A 24,610-nucleotide genomic window follows, 5' to 3' on the forward strand; every position below is an offset into this window, starting at 1 on the left:
AGTGATTCCCAAAGTCGTCTATATCGACCCCTAGGGGTCTATGACAACCTGCAAGAGGTCTACGTCAGCGAAAAAAAATTTGGCGGTCCAAGAAATGAAAATGGGGGTCCACGATAGTGGATCTCAACACATACACTGATAGTACCTATTTACTTACATCGTACTATCTTATAATATCAAAACATTTACATTATTTATAAAAGTACCTATGAAGTAAAAAAAATATTATATATGTTTATAAAATTGTGTAAGTTGTAGGATGTTGGTATTCGCTTTGTGGTCGCAATACATTTTGAACATACACTAAACTTCACTACAGTTAGAAATTTACAGGAAATCAATATCAGGTAAGTAAGGGGTCTACCCAATACGGAAAAACATGGCAAGGGGTCTACGACACAAAAAAGTTTGGGGAACTCAGTCCTAGAGTAATCTATAAATAAAAACAATGACTTACAATTATTTTGCAGTTTAATGGGTATTTGTCTCGAATTTTTACTACTGCGCACCATAGATCAACTACTTAATTTATTTTGTTTCGATTCTAAGTACAGAACGGTATACACGATTACTTTTGTTTAATGTATTTTTTTTAGCAATTATTTTTAATTTCATTAGGGTTTATACATCAAAAATCAAACTTAAATACCTTGGTGTTTATTTACAATTAACAAAAATAAATAGTCTGTATTAAAATGTTTCTGGCCTCTGTTTCAATTAAACATTAAAATTATAAATAGAGGATATTTTGTAAAAATAGTTCTTTATTTGTAATTGACATTTATTACTCCTTACCGAAAAAATATTGGTACAGTCTTGCGGGAACTCGAAGCCAGAAATGTGGTTAAATATTTATTTTACGTCGCGATCCATTACCCGATTCAAGATTACTTATTTATTTTTATTACTTCCAACCAGGTATTAGAATTTATATGACAACAGAGATGAGATTGGATGTACTGTATGTTTACCCAAAGGTGAAATGTTAGCTTATTATTGAAAGCACTTTGTAATTGAAAAATATTTCCTTTTGTTAACTGATCTATAAGCTATTGAAACCAGTTCACTATTTTCTGTAAACATTATATTTTGATTACCCTTTCAGCCAAAGATCCTCCTCTTCCACAGATCGTCACAAAGACACCATACAGCTACTTCCTAAGATCTTAACTGAGTCGTCGATCCACATAATGGGGACCAACGACATACTCTCATTTCTGTACAAATGTAAAGAAAATACATTTATAATGAATAACAGGTGGTGTAAAAGTAATATATATACTCAATATACTCCACCGCTTGTTAACAATTATCTCTCTATATATATCTACATCGCAAATGTCAAACCAATGACATTTGGCGTCATATGTAAAAATTAAGGCGCGTTCACATTATGACTACTTTCGCGCCATCTGTTTTCAACTTTTATATAGATATTTCTACTAATTTACTCTGTTATTTCATTCCACAGACGTTGACTGCAAGATACAGATCCTCCCCCAAAGGTATCTATCTTAATCCCCCATATACCGTAATCAACACACTGAGAATGCAGTGTAGTATTGATACGCAGATGACGCCGCTGCCTACCATGTGAAAACTTGTTTGTGAGCAGTGGCAGTCGTGTATAATTAACGTAGTGTGAATTATGTGTCGTATGTTGTATTCCGGGAATCAAACCCGCGCTAGGATACCACTGATCCGATATTGTAAATGTGATAAACGCCAGTCGATATTTATCGACTTTTTTAATATATAGTATGTTTAAATCATGGTTGCACAGACTTAAGACTAGGGGTCACTCGGGCAAATCATGAACTGATGGCGGGCCGGCCGCCAGAAGTAAAGGTAATTATTTTTTTTTTTTTTTGGTTTTATTTTGGAATATAATTCAATATAGGCCACCAGTATTCGATCGGCGGGCCGCGGTCTGTGCATCCATGGTTTAAATAATCAAATACGTAGTTATTATTTGAATATTTAGATAATAAATTATATTAGATATATAATCTTTTTATATCATGTTATATTACCTACATCTGTCTGACTCCAGATCGTTTCAAAGCTATTCAAAAGTTGTCTGTAACAAATTGCAGTATATGTATAAGAAAGGCCTGCAATATATATTGCATTGTTTCTATTTTGTTTGTAATATGTACAGTAAAAACTATTAGTGACACATACGTTCCGTAAATATGCCGCGAATACAGAAACTGAATATGGAATCGTAATTTATATGGTATTATAGATAAAATAAAATAAAACAAATATATATATATATATAAAAAATCAATTTAATTGAATTTTTTGAATAATTATCATTTTGTCCTAAGGGTTGTTGTACAATAGTTTGAAGAATTTGTATTTTTATCTTCCTGGGCAGTTTTTAAAGCTCCTTAAATTCAGATTGACATGGAGAAGTCGCATCAACAATTTGCTTCTTAATAATAAAGACTTCATTCTACAGACAGGTAATAGTAATAAAGCACGTTTGCCATTATTAAACCTTCGCTAAGATTTTTTATATTAGATTTCACATTTTCAACGCATGTTGAAGCCTCTTCAACGTGCTGTGAATTTCACATTTCCTCCAAGATGGTTCTAGTCAAATCTTCATTTCTCCATTCAAGCAATTCCTAAATGTGACTCGATTCTGTTTGAACCCATTCGCGATTGCGGCTAAAATTGCAGCCACAGTTGGAATTTGCATAGATTCTTCTTCATTTTTCTGTCAGAGCAGGACTTCCAGCATTTCTACGGGTGCAGTTCCAATTCTTCCAATGATTCTTTTTAGAATACATTTTGCTGGCAAATTTCCTTCATTCCATAACATCTTACCCAATAGGACAGCAGTTCATTTGCGGACATTTACAAAGGAAATTGGAACCATTTTATCATTACGCATGTACTTCTTAGATCCGCGAATGAAGCGCGAATAAGGAGCTATCACTATATTTAGGCTGGCCTTATTACCCATTACAAGAGATTGTAGTCTACAGGAACAGCCCAGGGACGTCGTCGGCAGCACCTAGTTCTGCTCTTGACAGTTCTCGGTGACGCTGTCTTTATGTAAGAAGGCATTCAATAGATTACTTATTATAAATACTTTAGTTTGTACTCTTAATGGTGTCTTTATATTAAAAATGATGTCTATTTTCGTATTGTTACATTTTGATCATAAACTGGTATGTGGTTTAATCTTTTTGAACCTGGTAAGTATTTAGCACCAATACTAAAAAAATTGAAAAAGTAATTCAGCTACGAATGTCTAAGTATAAACACATTTTGACAGTTCCTTGCACAAAAAAGATAATCCCAAGTGTATGCTGTAAGGATCTTCGTTACTTCTTGATACTGCTACCTCAGCAGCTGTTCACAAAATGCTGTATATCTATATTATGTAAACTGTACAAATTTCACTAATTCTTTTTATATATTTATATGATTGTCAAAATTACCATAAAATGATTAAAGGAAAATATTTCTAAAAACACTTTTCATCCGTTGTGCCAAATATAATGGATGTATTTTTTATATTTCTAAACTGAAACATTTGTAATTTTGTTTTTAACAGGCGCAGACATTTTATAAACGCATCCTAATGTTGTATTCACCATCGCAACGCGTTTAACTTGTTCATTATGTTATTTTATTTCTGTACAACAAAGTTTAACCTCTTGCCTTGCTTTAAGGAGTTTGACACGTGATGAAAATTTTGGCCCGAAGGTATGACGAGCCAGGGTCGTGAATAGATCGTCGGGTTAGACGTAAACATCACGAGCATATTTTTTTAAATGGCCCCCACTATTGGGAGCCTCTCGTACCCGCTATCTGGTGTGGGACAGGGACTAGCTAACATTTATTTTTTTCACAGACATTTTTAGTTTCTTTCTCTTCGTTCGTACATCATATTATCTTTCGTTCGTTTCATTCTGACCACATTTCTTCTGTCTTTCCCTTTCGCTCTATCGCCTTTCATTCATTCCTCATTACTTTTTACATTTCCTTTTATTATATTATTGTTCTATATCACATTTTTTAATTTTGTCACTTTATTTTGCGTTACCTTAGTTAATCTTATTTGTTTACAATTTTATATTTTTTTATTTTTATCTATCACTATGCTTATTATTTTTCTACATAATAGGAGGAACTCTTCTTTTGTATCTTCTTCTCTAACCTGTGAGGCTATTGATCCTCCCTGATACGATTCCTCACGAGCATATTGATGAGTCAAGTAAAAACAATAGTATGGAACTACAAGAGCATTAATAGAAACGCCAATATTTTAAAGTTTCTATACCAGGGGCATTTACATTTGGGCTCGTATTGTGACCTTTCTCGCACATCTGTCTGGTCTATTTACCACGCATGGACGCTAACAGTTGAGCCCAAGTTCAGACGAGCTAAATGGCACGGCAAGGGGGTTAAGGAACCACTAGTTTATACAATTGTTATTTGTCATAGTTTCCAATGAATACAATGGAACAAAATTGATTAAAAAATTTTTTTGTTACTACATATAATATGTTTGTTTAGTGTGTTTTTTCCTGGCAGCAGGTAAATAATTATTCAGAATTAATTATTGTAACATTATTTTTTATAGGTGTGACGCAGTAGTTATGTCAGCTCTCTTGAGTTTGTCATTAGTTTTGATATATTTTGTTTACACTTACAATAAGTTGCATTAGTTTTGCATTTTTTCCAGTTTGATTTAGTTTGAAGTTGCTGACCAGTGGGTACATTCGCAACCATTGAGTTGCCCCTTGTAGACTATCACATGAACAAGGAAACATTTTGTTTTTGTTAAGGGTTAATAGATGGACCTGTATGAAGGCCAGTTTGTTTCTCATCGATTTTGGTGTCAAAGACGACATCTAAGTACACTCAAACTGTTTTTATGCGATTATTTTTATATTTTTATGTGACCTATGATAATTTTATTCGAATTTTTACACAACTGACTAAGACATCATATTAAAAAATTGTAAGTATGATCTTGTAATTTCTGTGCATTTTATTTCACGTGGTCGTGTGTGGTGGGGCACAAGAACAGGTTCGAGTGTACGTAACGTTGTCGGACCATGGAGCTCGTCGCCAGTCAACCAGCGGGGACGGGTGCGAAGTGGTGGACGAGGGGGCAATGAAAGCCGGCGCGTGGACTTTTGAATTTTATTATTAGATTTACACTGTCATTTACAATAAATTTGCATGTAGTTGGTAGGACATAAAACAATATTGCGCAACACTAAGGCTACCTGCGCCCCCGCAGTCCGGAGGGCCCGGAGCGCGGAGACGGCGCGATGCAATATTACAATTCAAATAAGTATATCCCTAATATCTTACTCGGGCACGCGCCTGGAATGTGTGCCGCGACCGCACAAGTATGCGAAATTAAAAATAAATTAAATATACAAAATCTCTATCACAATACTCGTAAGTAATTAAAGCAATTCAAGTGTGAATACTCCAAATGTTGTAATACGAAGGAAGCGCGACTGCAGCTAGGCACTACGCCTGACACGCGGTACAAAATACTTAGAAAATTTACAGTTCCCACCTCACAGAGTAGCTGTCGTGACGTCGCGACGTCGAGGTGGCGTGCTGGCCGGGGGGGAGTGGGAGCGAGGGAGGGACGAGGGGAGAGATACATCCGTAACAAGATACAGTTAAAATGCAATACCAAAGTTCTATCTCGTCTTAACATTACATTAGGTTCGTCGTTATAGAAAACCAAAGGTCCGATATATCAAAACAAGTACATATGGAGTGTATACAACCGGTTCGAGGCGGCGACGGCCGCGGGCCTGGGACTTACGTGATACTATAGTTATTTTTATTGATTAGACTGGCGAGCGCATTACGACACGTCCTGCTCCTCCGCGTCCTGCGCCTGCTCCTTCTGCTCAGCCTCGCCTGCCGACAACCACCACACAGTCAGTCATTTAAACATAGCACGACAACATCAGTCAACACAAATCGTTCTTCTCTTTTGCTCTAGATAGCAAGTTACTGGGCTGTGCTGACTATGTCAGCATTTGTGGATTTCAAAAAATAGAGTAGGAGAGATAATGAAATATTAACTAAGCCAAAAAACTACTTCAGACTTACGAGTACCCTGGCTGCAAGGTCTTGTCCTTCTACACGGTTCAGCTTTAGGTTTTTAGTATTGTAGTCAGTTTTAAGTAATGACTGTCTGACAAAAGATATCTTCCAGAAGTCTTCTGCACTTTTGAAATATGTAGGCGGTGTAGGCCTTAGTGGTAGTTCTACAAGCCTTACATATACGGAAAATGACAGAGCGATGAAAGCGACTAGCGTTTATGTTCCATCGCATTAGGAGGTCACGAAGTGTGTGCAAGGGCTCCCGAGAGCTCAGTGTTATTGTGGTATTGCAGGAGAGGAGCGCTCATTACCGGACTCGCCGTCGCCCTGCATGTCGGAGGTCCAGAGCGTGAGGTTGTCGCGCAGCAGCTGCATGATGAGCGTGGAGTCCTTGTAGCTCTCCTCCGACAGCGTGTCCAGCTCGGCGATGGCGTCGTCGAAGGCAGCCTTCGCCAGCCGGCACGCGCGGTCCGGGCTGTTCAGGATCTCGTAGTAGAACACCTGCGCGCGCATATCCAACTTGGTCATTATTCATTATATATAAAGTGACAAAACTGTCGCAGAGTCGCCACAAAAACAGAGTTCCTTTGTTATTTAGTTCGTGAACCAATGAAAACGTTTGATCAGCGTTTTCAACATCAATTAGGAAAATCAAATAGATTCACACACCGAATTGCTGAAAAGGTGTGTTTAATATTTGTAACAGAGCAAAACCGGCATGTGTTCACATTCAGAAAAGAAAACGACATAACATCTACCATTAACCAATATAATGTCGTCCTTGTCTACAGGTAACGAACTTTCCCGTGTGTGCTTTTACGTAATTTTAAGTTTCGTACTCCTCAGTAAAACTTGTTATTTATGAACACTCCGATAGCCACGCACGCATCTGGCAGTTGGTACAATACTACTCCAACGAACGAGACCCTATTGTCAATGTTAACTCTAAACAACTAGTAATTGATAAAGATCATTTTAGACTACATCTTATAACACGACAATGCAATTATATATACGTTTTTATATGTTTTGTTATGTTTTAGTTATAGCTATTGTTATAGTATTTCGGGTAATGCCAGCTTACCAATGCTAACCGCAATGAGTAGTAAATCGAAATAATATTGTAACATAGCGCTAGCGGGTGACTAAATATTCAAATCAGAATATTTAACAGTTTTATATGATTGTAAAGCAAAAGAACCCGCGGAACAACGCGAGCAACGGTAGCCCCGCGTACCGATAACACATCGAGGGCACTCCGCGAGGTGACTTCACACCGCGCCTGATAAGCCCCGATCCACTGCGTTATCAGCCTCCGTGGGCTCGGGCCTCGCGTCACAAACTCTAGCCCTACTACCCGCAGTAACTCTAGGCGAGTTTTAAATAGCTTCGATTAAATATATTTTGGCCAAAACATCATTTAACTGGAAGCGAAGTCCAGCGGTGGACGTCGTCAATGAATGATAATCATTTGATACTTCTAGAATTTTCGTGACCATGAAAAGCTTCATTAAACAATCGTTAATATTATAAGATACGTGTTAGCTTATTTTCTATTTAATTTTATTTTAAATTTTAATCGATTCAAAGTGATACATTGACTCGTCACGACTCGAGCAGTGGAATCATAAGCCAATGTTCTTCCTCAACGTTTGGTCTGCCGTAGTTTTTGTTTGTAATTAACTTTTTGCGATCGGTTCGTAAAAACGTCCGACAAAAACTAGTCTGGTAACGCATAAAAGGTTTCGTCGTGGACACGAGTCGTGCCGTTCGTCGCGAGCGCACTGTGAGCAGTGTAATTAAATCGCAAGTGTAGGGGAGGTGCGCATCAATGGCGGCGCTATCGGCGGATAGATTACTAGCAATCGGCAAGGTCGCCGGTGCGTTCAACTCGTTTATCAGGAGCCGAGCGCTGCGGCGACCTCTGCCAAGGATCCGCCGCTAGCCACCGCGCCACACACTAGTTACCTAGCGGCCAAACTCGAAGCCGAACAACATTTTGTTTTTAAACACTATTTAAAAAAGATTAACATGTTTAAAAGCCACACGATATGTATGCTATTGCCACTTGTTCAAAAATGTCAAGGGGCAGGTTTAACTTCATACTGTCGGTAATGGTACAACTATTATGCAAATAACATTAGAGTACATAAAACAATATCTTACACAAAAGCGCTAAACTGTAGTTACACTGATTAACTTCGTTTTTGTATTGATACATTTTAGAAATGTATTGTGTTCAGATTATTGTCATAAGGACGCAGGTGAAACTGTGTTAGTTGCGAAAAGATCAGAGCGCGTTTGAAGCCCTCGTAGCTATATTTCAAGTTGAAAGATGTCGTTAAAGGGAAGACAATTGTAGTTTCTATCTGACATACTCTCGTTGACCTTACGTGAACTATTTGACGCGTTTGGTCCATTGGTCCAAGTGCTTGTGCGTGTGTCATGTGTGTGGCAGTGTGTGTAGTTTCTATAAAATCTGACCATACTCTTATTGTCCATATGTGAACTATTTGACCATACGTCCATTGATCCAAGTGCTTGTGCGTGTGGCAGTGTGTGTGTGTGGCGCACTCACCGAGAAGTTGAGCGCGAGCCCGAGGCGGATGGGGTGCGTGGGCGGCAGCTCGGTCATGGCGATGTCGGAGGCGGCCTTGTACGCGACCAGCGAGTTCTCGGCGGCCTCCTTGCGGTCGTTGCCCGTCGCGAACTCTGCCAGGTACCGGTGGTAGTCGCCCTGAAACACGCGCACAGTGTTACACCATCTGCAGATAGCAACATTCCTCTGCAATATCTATATGTGGCTACGATAACCTTATTTTTTAATTCATCTCAAAGCTTATTCTTATTATTTATTCATATTGAGTAAGGTCCGAGACTTGCGACCGTAGGTTTCTCGGCTTTTACATTTATTCTCGTGAAAATCTTATAATTTACATTGCATTGATATGGGATTGCCGCTTATCGCAATCAAGTATACTGAGGATAGGCAGCAGCGTCCTTTGCGTACCATATTACCAAACTGCGATCGCCAACTCTCTTTGCAAGCGTGGCGATTGTGCTGTATCCCGATACAGATAACTTTCGGGAGGTCTATGCCTATGTCTATGTCTATGGCTTCTTTAGGCTGAAACTATTCGTAATGAAGAATTCAAGCTCAAAACTCGACAGCAGCTCTTTGAATTCGGCAACATTTTTAAAATTGTAATTATGCCACGGGGAAGATTCTAATAGCACAAACATGTAGAAAAATTGGGCGGAAAATAGTAAACACGGCACCTTTCTTTCGCCAATCCGGAATAAACTAAAACACTTTACCTGTCAAACTTTCAATTCGATCAACATCAAAATGTATAAAGATGAGGGTCTGGTGTTACTTTTATCACTACTACTGATCTTTTGTAAATGCTCCGTGTTTATTACTACAATGTTAAATAGATACGTATATTCCCGGATTGCGATTTATAATAAATAAATACTATTCTATACTGCGACGGGCCACAACTTTTGATAGTACGAAGTTAACTATCACAGCAAAAATTACACAACGCTGTTAGCATCCAATGTCAGTCCAATTGCTTATTTTGGAATGCGCAAACAAGAGTTTTGCCGAATTTATTTGTGACATTTTCGTTATCAATAACACTTCTTAAAAGTGTCCGAGTGACTTCTTAGAGAGCGTTATCTTATTCCAACAGGTAGCCACCGTTACCTTTACTGTTTGTGACATTGTAAACAGTATAAAAATAATAAACAACACAATTGATGACTCGCGTTGTACGCGTCTCTACACGAACACAATCTGCACCGGCTTATCTATATACACGCAGATACAATTTGTGATACCGCTCATCGGAATCGGCGGAGCGCTGCTCGGCAAATGATATCAAACTGACACACGTTAACGCGGACTAACATGCAACCGGGATTTACAAATGGAATATTTTAAAATAGTTTAATTTATAATTCAATTAACCTCTATAGAATAGAAAACCTAGTGGCTCTCAATACACAATTCTCTCAAGTCTACACTGGACTTGTCTTTACTAGTTTCCGTACGGAATAAGAGAACAAGATGGCAGGAAAACAGGTCGTCATCCCTTTAGTCATGGTGTTTTAAAACGATACGATCTTCACTTATTGAGATGATTAAGATTGAAAAGAAAAATGATGCAAATCAAAATCTCGAAGCCTTATAGCTTAGTAAAGAAAACATTAATTGTTTGGATGCAGACTAATTAAATACGGGCCTTTTAGAAATCTATGGGGAAGATATATTTTCAGCAGAAAACGACAACATCCTTTTAAAATAGAAAGCTTTATTACTCTTATAACAGATCGTTACTCCATCAAATCTATAACTAGACTCTCCATTACTACTTCCCAGACAAAATAAAAGTTCTGTATGGCACGAAAAGGCCGAGGAACGGATTCAAGCAAGGTGTTTAAAATAATATCTTCAGCAGAATGTAACCTTATAGATAAAGCGAACGAGTAGACCGACCATAAGATTATATATATATATATATAAAATCAGGGGACTCGACGACTGCAGACAGAGAAAGTCTATCGAATTTAAAGAAAAATATGAGAAAAATATTTCTGACTGTATTATCGTGTCTGATGCAGGCGGCTTCCATCCGATGAACAGTGGATGTTATGGTTTCTTAAGATGATAATGCTGTTAGCCCTAAGGCTTTTACAGCTTCATCGGTACTGAGTCCACGGAGCGGAAGGGTCCGTGAACTAGATGACAGTGGATGTCCTATGGGCTAAATGATAAGGGAAAGTGTAGATTTAATATCTACCCGGTCGTAGGTGTGAGGCGTCGACGGAGCCAAAGACGACGACACGAAGCCGTCCTCCCGCGCGTCGGCTAATGAGGAAGTGCGTCGTCAGCCTCATTAGGACGCATTAATCCGATCACGAGCCGGCCGCGTGCGATTGTGATTTGAAACAATGTACACTTGACCATGGGCCGTACTAGATAATCAGGACAAGTAAGGACTTAATTGTCTCCAAAATAATAACAAAAAGGCTTGTGGAATGCGAAATTTAGTGAGTCACTTCAAAGATCATCTAAAACTGGAGAAGAACTACGACGAATCATTGTTGTGTCACATGTCGAACACAACTATGATTTTGAAATGAACATTAAAATCATAAATTTTTTACTTATTTAAATATCTCGCAAGAAGCAGCCCTCTGTGTTATATCCGAGCAGCATATTTGAAATTCAGCTTTTATACCATAACGACCGACGCCAGTTCCTAAACTGCACAACTTACGTCGTAACCAATTTATTTAGTAATTAGACAAGTTTTGTCAGTTCCGAAACCTATCTGCACCTTCAGTATCTGTCGTTTATTGTCCCGCAAGTCACATTTGTACATCTCAACGTTACATATCGTTGTTGTAAAAAAGATGTAGAAGAATAAATGTAAAGTTCACTTGTCAGCAAGAGGCTTTAAACATTTTGCACCTACCACTCCATCTACAACTTTTCGTATATGAATAGTTTTTGTCCAATAACTATACAACAGCAATAACAATATCTGATGGGACAGATAGTAAACTACAATTATTTAAATATGAACCAATCTGAATTTTTAAAGCTTTTTCTACTATATTACCATTACCTTGTTTATTATTCCGGAAACTTATTTTTATACGTGATATACCAAAACCATCTATTGACAGCTAACAAGATAATAACCAATAACGCATACGTTCGACGAACATCTCGACTCTCTATTCCACGCAAGTGTTCCGGTGGTGAGCACACGACCGCGCTATTGGTTGCACCGTCGTAACGGTGTCAACTCTGCGCGTGCGTCACTATTCGTTCAAATAAGCCTTGCAGCCGACATGGGCCAAGCTAAACTGAGTCTAAGTCCGTTGGAACAAAGCGCTCCGTGCGAGGCGAGGCAACAAGTGACCCGAGCGCGTACAGTCACCGCGTACAAATTCGTTGAGTAAGCAGCGCGGCGGCTACGTCACCGCAGTGTCTACGCCAGGGGTGTCAAACCCGCGGCCCGAGGTCGACATTTTACCCTTAATAGCCTAGAGTTTCAATTTTGATACCAATCTTTTAAACCGAATTGTTCACATTACTATTAGTTTTTTTTTATAGGTCGGCTGTACGAATTTTCTCTTCATCTAACCCCTCAAGTAAACACAGTAATATTAAAAAAAAATCACTTTCGTAAATCAGGCTAATAAGGGTTAAACGGCCCAGACAATACAACTGCTCGATATCAAGTATTAATAAAATAGATGCGCGAGTTAAAAACAAAACTAGCATACAAAACAAATTTCTTGCCCAAGTTCGTAAGCAATTATTGAACTTATTGTATGTTTATTATTACAATATAAAAATATTTGACTCTTTGAACATTAATTTCTTTAAGCGTCCCAAGTTAAATTGAGTTTAACACCCCTGGTCTACGCAAACTTACTCATCAAGATGTCGGAAATGTTATTTATTGCATACATTCGCTATAAATAGATAACATATGTATACAGATTACACCCCTTTTTCTTATGTTTACGAGGGGGTTAAGAAACGTGCCATGATGCGACTTGAACTTTTCCGTAGCTTTAAGATCCATCTAGAGCTGCGATTCCCAAAGTGGTCTATATCGACCCCTAGGGGTGTATGACAACCTGCAAAGGGTCGTCAGCGAAAAAAAATTTGGGGTCCCATGAAATAAAAATGGGGGTCGACGATAGTGGAACTCAACACATACAGTGATAGTACCTGTTTACTTACATCATACTATCTTATAACATCAAAACATTTACATTATTTATAAAAGTACCCATGAAGTAAAAAAATTATTATATATGTTTATAAAATTGTGTAAGTTTTAGGATGTTGGTATTCGCTTTGTAGTCGCAATACATTTTGAACTTGTAAAAACCTGAGAGTCGCAATCTCAGAGCTTAGGTAAGTAGGGGGTCTACCCAACACTGAAAAACATGGCATGGGGTCTACGACACAAAGTTTTAGAAACTCTAGTCTAGAGCAACAAAAACTTGTTCTGCAAATAAAATACAGTTTGGGTCTTCGACCTCGATTTAGAGCATTTTGTTGTCAAATGAGCTAATCATCCGATTATACGTTTCGCGATTTAAATTTTTTTTTAACAAAAACTTTTTAAAAAATTATTTGTTCACAAGTGTTAATTTAAACATATCGAGTATATAGGCTCTTTATTTCGCTGCAAACGAGTACCATATGCGCGGCGCGTGCGCCGGCCCCAAAGCGCAACCAGGTGCCAGTGCAATGAAGGTCACAAATCCATACACGCACATCATTAGGCTTTGTTCGCTGGTATGTTAGCCTCTAACACAGTTTTTGCTCGTTATTTATTGAATAATAATAATACGTTTATTAACTTGAAAGAACGAAGAAATATATAATTACATTGGCCATGTATTCCCATGAAGCGAGTATCGGAAATTAGAATCTAGAAAAGTAATTGAAGATGAAACTGATCATAAAAGCCTTAAACTTTTTATAATCAAATTAATAATAATTTTCCAATTCAATAATTTTAACCACATTTCAACCATAGTACATCCAAGGCTGGACGACACAGACCCTTTTCTCAAAGATTTTCAATTATTAATGCTTTTACTATTACGTAAATAGAAATGAAACAATTTTAGTGTTCAGGAAATAAAACTAAAAACTGACTCATTTACATATCACTTTTGGCGACCGGCTGGGGCGTAGTTGAAAGCCTTTATATATTTTTATTTGTTTTTTTTTTTTACTGTTTGTCAGTCTACAGTTACCTAGTCGTGAAAATATCAATCCGTTATACATTCCATACCGCTTGCCAGCAATTATTACACAAGCGATTCCTGTAAAAGCTAACGAGACTGTGATGGAGAACAAGTATATTCAGCGGCAGGTCATAATTAATTAATTATCTATTGTATATCATTCAGTTATGTGCAGCAATAAGCATCCACAATAAAATACAATTAAAATAAACAACAACATGTACACAAACATTATACTTAAACATACTGAGCTACTAACGTCCGAGTGAATTTCCTGCCAAACAATATATCTAACTTTTTTTGTTTCCAGTTAATTATGCTAAAATGCAGAATTTGTTATTAACGTGGACGCAAGACAAGGGAGCCCAGCCGCGTGCACACGCGTGCCGCGGTGACCTCGGCACGTGATCGCAACAGGGTTAAGGACGTATTGGATATCAATCAGCGGGCGACCGCAAGCGGATTGCCGCGGCTGCGCCACGCCGCTTGTTCCGTTTCCTCGACCGGCCGTCTAATAACGAGTGAAATGCACAACACTATCAGTCGGTCGAGATTGAAAATCTTTAGGCAGATGTATACGAATACTTGATATACATGTAAAAACAGTTATAGGTGTGAATGTATACTTCTGCTGTCTATTAATATACGCTACATCCGATCCAAAAATCAATGCTTTAATAAATAATTATTGTTTATTATCTGTTCGTACAGAATTTGTGCTAACAGAAATTAATAGCCTGTCGCATTCCATTAGATTTACTCTACACGGACCGATTGAAAATTAAAAAATGTGTTAAGGCATTTATCAAAGAATATTCAATGTATTTTTCGTAAGACTGCAGATATAAATGCCGCAACGCAACACGTATTGACATGAACAGTTGTCTTAATTTTGTGTATCTTTCCTTTTAATTTTTATGCCAGCAACCTCAAGCGAAGACACTTCATGTAAGCACGTCAATGTAATCTCACGTAGAGGAAAACGAAGGCGACAAAGGAACGGCGCTACACGAGTGACGTCCACATTGAGGCCTGACATCACCCACCTACGGAAGCGCCGCCTACGCCGCCGAATACTACGACACCAACACGAATCTAATCATACGCGCGCCACTGTTGATACCAGGGCCTCTTTCATACTGACAGTTTCTTCTAGTTTACTATTTCTGATCGATAGATTGTAAAATGTCAACACACTTCGGAATTTTTGGTTCCGAAGTTTTCTTTTTCATTTCTGAGCAATGATTACCATATCCGTGTAAATTATCAACCAACTTAAATTATCTATAAACAATAATTCAAATTACAATTTAAATATTATCAAGTGATAATAAAGCTTGATAATGAATTGCTCTATATGTACAGTAGGTATTATGAAAGTGATCACAAAAAACCCATCAGTGTATTGAGGACTCGTCTAGAGGTGCGTTTAGAAACCTTGTTTTAAATACATGGATGCAATTTAGAGCAACTGAGTATAATTTTAGTTTTTTTTTTAATTGGGTAAATTATCCAAAGTGAAATAAATTCAAATCGTAACTGGTGCAGTACGTTTTTTTTTAACCTATAGTTGAATGTAATATTTCGTTGGATATTTAAAAAAAAAACTATTGTTTTTTACTTTTTTCACTTCAGTTTATTGTAAACTCCAATATATAGGTGCCAGAAAATGGCATTGCTTGAATTTAAAGTGTTTTAACTACCGCCTAGACATCATGATTGTTAAATGTAACAGATACTAAACATATCACGGCGTAGATATGGTCAGAGGAGCTACTCGTATGTGTAGATAAATTACGTAACATAGTGGCTGACACCGAAGACAATTACGTCGAGGCATTAGGTTCGGACAGACGTAGATTTGTTTGCGCGGGAAATTGAAGCACGAATTAAATTCCCCGCGTCCTCGAACAGAGGGCAAACAGGGGAAACGAGACTGTTCGCGCCCCGGCAACGCGACACCCGCCCAACTAAACTTTTAACGAGACGACGACTCTGCCCCGTTTGGACGAGGTCACGCGGACCAAGACACCGCGGTCTGCAATCGGATCCCAATTCGCTCCATATCGCTTTATCAATGCAAAGGCTTCCCCTAAGATCGGCACACACTACGTCTATTAATAAAAAGCCGTTGCGTGACTGTGACACGGAAGAGCGCGTACTTACCTTCATTTTGTAATAGAAGACCTTGGACTCGCCGGTCTGGGAGGAGGGGATGAGGTACTTGTCCAGCACGCCCAGGATGTCGGAGCAGATGTCGCGCAGCTCCTTCTCCACCTGGCTGCGGTAGGCGCGGATCATCGTCAGCTTGTCCTCCGCGCCCTGCAACAACACCTTACATTAGTGACGGCCAAACTTTCTTTGATAAAGATGGATCAACAAATAACTTTTTAAATACTATCCGAAAAAAATATCATTAGAATATTAATCAAGTGGTAACCGCCAGCCCGACAAGCCCATATAGTCCAACAAAATTCCACATCTCCATTATAAGTGTTATGCGTTGGTAGCTAGTTTATAAACTCAGCGTTTTTGTATGCTTTTTTGTGCGATTTCTTGTGTAGTCTATGATAATTTTAAACAATATATAAAATAAGTAGAGTGATAAAAAATTGTAGGATTAACTACATCTAAGTACCGACACATTCAAAAAGTGTCTAGTAAAACAACTTTTCAATTTTCAAAGTTTCCGCGAAAACGAAGCTTGTACCTCCATTTTTTGTCAAGCAAACGTAGACCACCTTTGTCGAGTCTCCCGTAAACCCCTGGGGGATTTAGTCTAACATTTAGTCCACTTTGGGAACTATGGATCTAGAGTGGTATTCAACAGCTCGACAAGCCCCAAGTTCCACACCTCGATATAAGTATTCGTAGCGTTTGTAACATGTTTATTTATTATATTTACATATCCGATACAAGAATATTCCTTATTTTGTCATTTAATCATGTAACATATCGGCTTTCCCGCGATTTTTCGTCACCTTCGCAATTCTTCACATTTTGAGACATGGAAATTTGTCGTAACATATCGCATCACATCACCCCGTGTTGCATGTGCACATGTTCCCAGTGCAAGGTATGCCGGCGCGGGCGCAGTACGGCCGCACGTGCCGCCCGCGCGTTTATAATTAGCCGCAGTTCATTGACTCCGCTAGCCTATCGCTTTACGCGCGGCTCCTTGACACTCAAATTTTTTTAATTCTTTTTAATATTTGTTTACGTGCCGCGACCATAATCGATTATTCAAAAAACAGAACTCCATAGATTATGTAATAAATATTTGTATTTACTCTCAAAAATTAATATTCGTTTTAAATGATTTTTAAGCCAGGTCTTTGGACACAACACATAAACTAAGGCATTTGTTATGTTTTTTAGGTTTACTTTTAATTATAATAAAATATTTACATTTACCCCATTGTACAACAGTATGTATTCCAAATAATATAGCTTTCTTTTCCTTAATTGTAGTTTATTTCGTAAGTCATATCTATGCTGTGTTGTTAAATTAATATTAAACTCAATGGATCATGTTAATTTTTTAAATATTAGTTTTGTAAAGAAACATCGCGTAGGTTTTATATGAATGTCTTAAGAGGCCATCAATAAAAACTCAGACGCTCATTCGAAAAATACAAATAAAATATATATAATTGTCGTAAACACGCCAGTGGCGCTTAGTGTCCGTCACACACTGGTGTAAGAGCTAGTTCATTCACAAGAGGTTTAAAGGCTTAGGTGCGCTCCCACGTACGGGTCAATCCAATTACAATAAACGCTAACAGGTAGAACAATAAAAATATACAGCGTTGTTGAAACGAATTACTCTAATGCAGGGCTTCTTAAACTTTTGTCATTCACGACCCCATTTATGATTGCGAGTTTCTTGACGACCCCATACATATATAAAAAATAATTAATATTTTTGATGGTTTATTTAATTGGTAACAATTTACATATACATATCAAAATATGTAGTTTTAGAATTCGTTTTGAAACATACAAAAATCTAAAATTAAAAATTGCACAAAAAATTATAAAATTGTAAGCGAATAAGTTTCAAACCATCAACGAATGCGCGTGTCTAGACGCTGCAAGTCCGCTGTATTCCGCCAACTCTAGTGATGTTATAAAATGGTATATATAAATAATAATAGACCCCAATTGGGGTCGCGACCCATAGTTTAAGAAGCCCTGCTCTTATGTATCAATTAAGTACATTTTTGAAGGTGATCCAAAAACACTTGACTGGGTTTGTTCCGACACATTCGCAGCTATCCCTTTACCAATCTAGCAAGGAGAAAGTCTCAACAAATGATACTTTAGTTCGATTAAACTTGACATCAAATTAGGCTCTTCTATTATTCTCTAGTCATACGAGTGACTAATATAAAAGATAAGCGGTAAGTGATACCAATAACATTTAACCCTTTCGTTACCGCAGTCCGTTCCGCCGAAGTGACGCTACTGAACTGGGCTAGGCTATAAGCTGATGTTCGAATTTTCTCATTTGTGTTACATATTTAAACATTTTACTGGTATATTAATTTAAAATATAAGTTTAGATGATTCTTAGTAATTAATTTAGGTGTGATAAATTTTAAAACAGAAATCTACACATAAGCTCGCGTTACAAGGTGGATGCCGACCAACTCCGGCGCTGGTAACGAAAGGGTTAACAACCTTTTATATTTATTGTTACGGGTTCATATGCCACATTGTCTTATAAATTGATATGTATTTCCCTACATATAATTATGTCGTATTCAACCAATTATTGCGTAGTTTGAGCGTTACCGTGCTACGCAATACTTTCTTCTGACACGACAGCGCTTCTATCGCTTCTATATTTGTTTTAAGACTGATATGGTTACTAAACACTAAGAGCCGCGATATATTGATGGCAGACAATTGATACGGTAATTAATATGCCTCACGGGGGGGGTCCCCCAACGTGATTTTATTTTCTATCAAATTGGAATCCTCTGGCATTGTCATCATGACGTATACAAGAAATAACTTTAAATGATGATAAAAAATAAAGATAAACGTATAGTATTGTATGAGTCCGCTTTCAATGCGAGGAAATAAAGGCGTCCGGCGGTTGGGAAAGCCTGGCCAGCGGTCGATCGCAAGTGCGACCTCACCGGGGGGCAGCCTTGACACCGCGCCGACCGCGATCAATTGCGCTCGAAACCTTCAGAGCGCCCCCGCGAGTGGCCGCCGCCCGCGCGCAACAGTGCGTCGTAAAAGCACCGGGCATTGTGCGCCAAAAACAATCTGCATCCAATAGAGGCAATGCATCCCCCCACCGCCCTATATATACTATATAAATAAAGTGCTTCCAAATACAAGTCTGATACATTTTCAAATCGAGCTTTATGTATATATTTTAGTTAAAAATAGGATTTTTTTTAAATAATAAACGGTAGTATGAATAAAAGTCAGCGCAATAATTTGCTGAACTGGTTGCTTTAGATTGCATAGATTTACAATCAATTCAAAATTTTTAAAAAATCCTTGTATATTATGTATGTAACCATGAAGGTTAAATTCACGAAACCTAAGTGCGCGTAGCAGATATCGGTTCGACAATAACGATGTATGTTTAAAACGTAAAGGTTCTGGAGAAACCACGTGATTGCAAACAATGACGGTTTGGGCCATCCAAAAAAGCTAAGGACTGCGGCGAATCTCTCACAAGCAGAGGTCATAGATGGCATTTTAGTAGGTAGAAATCTTAAATAACCAACTTTGCTTCCCCATAGAACAGGATATCTTGAACGTTCAGAACATTTTCCTTCGAAACAAATCATACTGGTTTTAATGAATTTATATAAATTAAAATAATCCGCTAGACGTGTTGATAACACTCAAGTCAACATCGACTCTATCATTTCGACTATTTAAATATTTTTATATTTTCGTTATGAGACCATGTTTCTTACAGAGAAAAAAATATGAAAAAGTTTGGAGAAAAATGGTAAAAATATTTTTCGTTTCCCCATACATAGTTAAATATTTATAATTATAGTCAGTCCATAAAGTTCTTTATCAGTGCCTTAAATCAATAACACGCACAACGTCCTATAGCTGGACATATCCTGTTTTCCGACTATATCAAGGTCCTCTTTACCTTGTGAACTCAACATCTCCAACTCTCCAGCTACTTTTCCTTTATCTCTTTCCTTTCTCTCTTTGTATTGTGACAAAACAATATAATAACTTTTGACAGTACTAAGTCAGTCGGTGTGGTTGGCAACCACCTGCACCAACAACACACAAGCGTCAGTCACTTCCGCAACGAGACCGTGCACGACGCGCCGGGTTCGGCAACCTCGTGGCGGTATCGATCCTCCCGCGGGAGGCTGCGACGCCGCCCGCTGCGCGATCTCGTAAAACTGAACCCATCCAGTTCAAACATCGGACAATTAGTGTCACTGCTTTATCCAGTTTAAGTATCCAATCTTCGTGGTACGTATGTATTGAGCAACTAAACTTTAGGATAATGTTCAATTTATTTCAAATTACGTTTATTCATATTACTTTTAAGGGACTTAATTTATTTCAAACTAATATCAAATTGAACACAACACCACTGTAATTACATTCTTCAAGTTAAATCTACAAAGGTTCAAGACGCATTCAGATCTGATAAGTGTCGATAACCAAATTCTGGTTATTTTTGTAACGACTTCCATACATACTCTATGTCCACAGACCATAAGAAAATTTACTAGAAGATTGCAGAACAAACTAAGGTTGTGTTTTACATAAATAACGGAAATTCTAATATTACTACGAATATGGATTCAAATCTGGAAAGGTCTTCCAGAGTTATATTTACTTGGGGCAGAAGTCAAATCGAAGTGTAACTGACCGGCTTTTTGACAAATAATTCGCCCGTCACGATGATGGTTCAGGTGAGGAAAATAGATAAGTGATAACAATGTATCTTTAACGCACTGGCGTCCGAAAAGGTCAGTGATAAGAGTGTACACGTTTCGAACAATCACGTGAAATTAGTTACACACGTATGTACACTTTCTTGGTTTATACCATATACATACGGGAACATTTTTCGTATGTTCTGATTTTAACGATAGATATATAAATATGTATGATTATAACTTAAGTTTAAAAAATATATATATATATATATGTTGACATGTATGGATAATCTAGATGTATCCTATCGCTTTTTAAAACAGTGGTTTAACCCTTAGTAGCCTGATTTACGAATGTGATTTTTTTTTATATTACTGTGTTTGCTTGAGGGTCGAGATGAAGGGAAAAATAGTTTTTTTTTTAATTTCGTTGGAAAGAATATTATACAACAGTAAAATCTGTACAGCCAATCTATAAAAAAAACTAATAGTAATGTGAACATTTGGTTCAAAAGATTTGTATCAAAATTGAAACTAGGTTATTGGGTTAAAAATAGGAGTTTAATTTAAATTTTGCCTCTCGAAAATCGTAAATGTGAACCAAATGGAACAACCTGTAAGATCCGAGAGCGATTATCCTCAATACACGCGTGGCTAAGAAGCTATTAGGATCCAATTTATGCGCCGTCGAACTCATAATCCGTGCGCAAAGACAAAAAGATGGCAGACTCTGTACGTAATCCGCTCGAGTTGGGATAAGCCGACGAGCCAAAAATAAATAAAATCTCGCGAGTAACACGTGTAAGATGAAAACGTTGTACCGCGCGATAGACCAACAAATTGACCAGCGCACATATTTAACAAATCATGTCAAATGCATGACAAAGTGTAAAACAATAGATCCACTTGTTATCAACACGTTTCGTGTCACGGCAATTTTTGAACACTTTTTATTCAGGCCACGGGGGCGCATACGACCCACAATTTGAATATTAAAAAAAGTCGTTCAAGACGTATGCTTTACTTTTTCAATACAGCGAAGCTATAATGAGCAGAAAAAAAAAATTTCAATATACATTACGTACACTGCATACATGATGTGAAATCTATATTCGAGCCTACAATTCATTTGTACAAGAATCCTGCTTTTCAATGAGAACTGCAAATGGCCTGAACGGAAAGTGCAGCAGGGGTCGTATACGCCCCACATGCCATGGAATGTGTTGACTACAACAACGCCTATATACATACATATTGGTGTTTTACGTATAAATCTATTAGAATAAATCAAAGCGTATCTTCGTGTAACCGTTTATAATCAGTTGTGATCTTAACAATTCACAGGTTTGGTCTGCCGAGGATCAAATCCACGACATACTGTCACAAAACACCAGACCGGGTTTGTTACGTGCTCTTAGATCAGGGCGCATTTGGTTTCGATGCCATCACGGGGGAGATCTATTTGATTCTACTTCTCAAGACGTACAGACGTGTTCACTATAAGGTAATCTAAAGTGAATGAATCTATCTAGTTTCCTAACGATATTTCGTTCGCACGGTAATGATTATCCTAAAAAAAAAACTGTACTGTACCGTACAGTGGTTTCAGTGCCATTAGAGGATGGAGCGCGGGCGGCTAAACCGCTAGACGGCTGAACCGTTAGGCGAGCATTTTTCAGAGCAGTCGTAATTTATTCCGACGCCTTTTCGAGTGCCGGTGCCGCGCCGCTATTATACGTTCCCGGCGGAGAGCTGCTCGCTCAACAGTCCCCGCAACTTTCACAAACTTAATGACTTGTTAGTATATTGTACTATATATATACTAGCTGATCCCGCAAACGTTGTTTTGCAAAAAAAAATTGATATTTTAATTTACAAATAAAAAATAAGGGTTGATCGTAGAGGGGTGAAAATTTATGGTTGTATGTATTCTTGTATGCTGTATCATAAAAAAAAACAAAAAATTTCGTTAAAAAAATTAATTTTTTTTTAAGTGTGAACAACCTTTATCAGTTAGGGGTATAGAAAATAGATAGTAGCCGATTCTCAGACCTACTGAATACGTATATTAAATTTGGTAAAAACCAGTCAAGCTGTTTCAGAGGAGTTCAAGTTCGAACACCGTGACACGAGAATTTTATATATTAGATGTATTGTATGTAAAGTGTAAAGCTTGAATTTTGTGTAACAAGACTGGTGAATAATTTACATTTAGATTATACAGCAGTGTGTTCTTTCTTTTTCGGGTTCCCGAATATCCATAAAGTCCAGAGATTTTAAAAATAGAGTACATACCTAAAAGTAATTCTTACTCCAAGATATCCATCCATTACGCCTATAAGTAGCGTATAAAATGGTTCATGTAAATTGTTTGGCAAATTGACATATATTTTTAATTTTGTTATTGGACAATGTCATACGACAATCACATTACAATTATATTTCATTGATCTCTCTTCATTAGTGTTATAAGAGTGTGTTTTTATTGCGAGCGTTGTATCTACTCTATGTTATACACAGCATCACTATATTATATGAAAAGTTTCATAGGTAATTTAAACTATTAAGGCAAAATATAAAAGAGTGTTTTAGTTATTAGCCAGTGTTATAGATTAAAAAGTTTTCCCTGAATTATAAGTTACGTCAAGGTCACTAAAATCCATTTATAAAAATAAATCAGTTTCCGTTGGTTACGCGATAACTTAAAAACGACTTCCGATTTCATTCATAATTTTTCCGAATACTTTTACTTGATTTTTACATTTAAAAAAAAACCACATGTTTTTCGCATATTTGTTATAGGCATAAAAGAATTTAAAAAGTAAATGCGTAGCTCATTTATAAAAAAAAAAATTAATCATTTTTAGCCTAGAGTTTCAATTTTTATACCAATCTTTTAAACCGAATGTTCACATTACTATTAGTTTTTTATAGGTTGGCCGTACGAATTTTACTGTCGTATAATATTCTTTCCGACGAAATTAAAAAAAAATCTATTTTTCCCTTCATCTAGACCCTCAAGCAAACAGAAATATTACAAAAAAAATCACTTTCGTAAATCAGGCTATTAAGGGTTAAATCCGCCTATCTGAAATGAGTCGTGTGTAAATGTTGAATGTAACATTTATTTCAGGTAACATTGTATCTCTGTTGCTCTCTCTCTCTCTGCTGCTCCAGTCCAGCTGCGCGTCGCTACACAAAGCGCTGAATGAAGTTCAAGAGTCCAGTGCACGGCTTCTACAAGACGGACGCGTTATCGCGGTCGAGTAGCGACTTCACGGCGGAATCGTCGACCCGCGCCCGTTCTTCAATCATTGACAGACTTAAGTCACTATCACGTATACGATGGATATTTCACTTTTATTTTCTATAACTGCGAATGCATCACACTATTTTACTTCTTATGTGCATCCTTATCATTTAATGTCATTAAACATTTTATATATATATTAATTTTCATTTAGTTGCCATCGTTGATATATACATATACAATGGTAACGTTTTCACTGTATTTCTGATTATAGATTTAAACTGGTGATAGCGATCTTCTGGGAAGAGGGGTATGCCTTACGGGGATCCTCTATTTTGCTAACATCACGCTGATGATGGAAGCTTATACTGTCTATATAGGTGTTTGAACTGTTTGTTTAAAAGTCCAAGTCCACTAATTCGCCAACACACACACACACACACACACACACACACATATATATTTATATCGTATGACTGTATGTTTGGTCTACGAACAGGTGTATTTTGAACGACATTCGTTCGGTAATTTTAATTATTAATAGTGGACCTGGATTACACTTGTGTTTATCTAT

At 37.5% G+C, this 24,610-nt stretch overlaps 1 protein-coding gene across 1 annotated transcript in view; it reads right to left on the reverse strand.

Moving 5' to 3' along the window:
* Positions 1 to 5,158: 5,158 nt before the first annotated feature.
* The window catches only part of 14-3-3epsilon (tyrosine 3-monooxygenase/tryptophan 5-monooxygenase activation protein epsilon), a 30,119-nt gene continuing 10,667 nt past the window's right edge, over positions 5,159 to 24,610 (reverse strand). The window contains exons 3-6 of the mRNA XM_068767244.1: positions 16,066 to 16,221; positions 8,684 to 8,842; positions 6,417 to 6,606; positions 5,159 to 5,916 (exon numbers count right to left, since the gene is read on the reverse strand). Coding sequence (XP_068623345.1) covers positions 5,861 to 5,916; positions 6,417 to 6,606; positions 8,684 to 8,842; positions 16,066 to 16,221 — 561 coding nt within the window. The 3' untranslated portion in view covers positions 5,159 to 5,860. The remainder of the gene's footprint in view (positions 5,917 to 6,416; positions 6,607 to 8,683; positions 8,843 to 16,065; positions 16,222 to 24,610) is intronic.

This window comes from Battus philenor, unplaced genomic scaffold (assembly GCF_028537555.1).
Source record: "Battus philenor isolate CCGP_79_NKW_IND1 unplaced genomic scaffold, ilBatPhil1.0.hap1 SCAF_23, whole genome shotgun sequence".
Lineage (NCBI taxonomy): Eukaryota > Metazoa > Arthropoda > Insecta > Lepidoptera > Papilionidae > Battus > Battus philenor.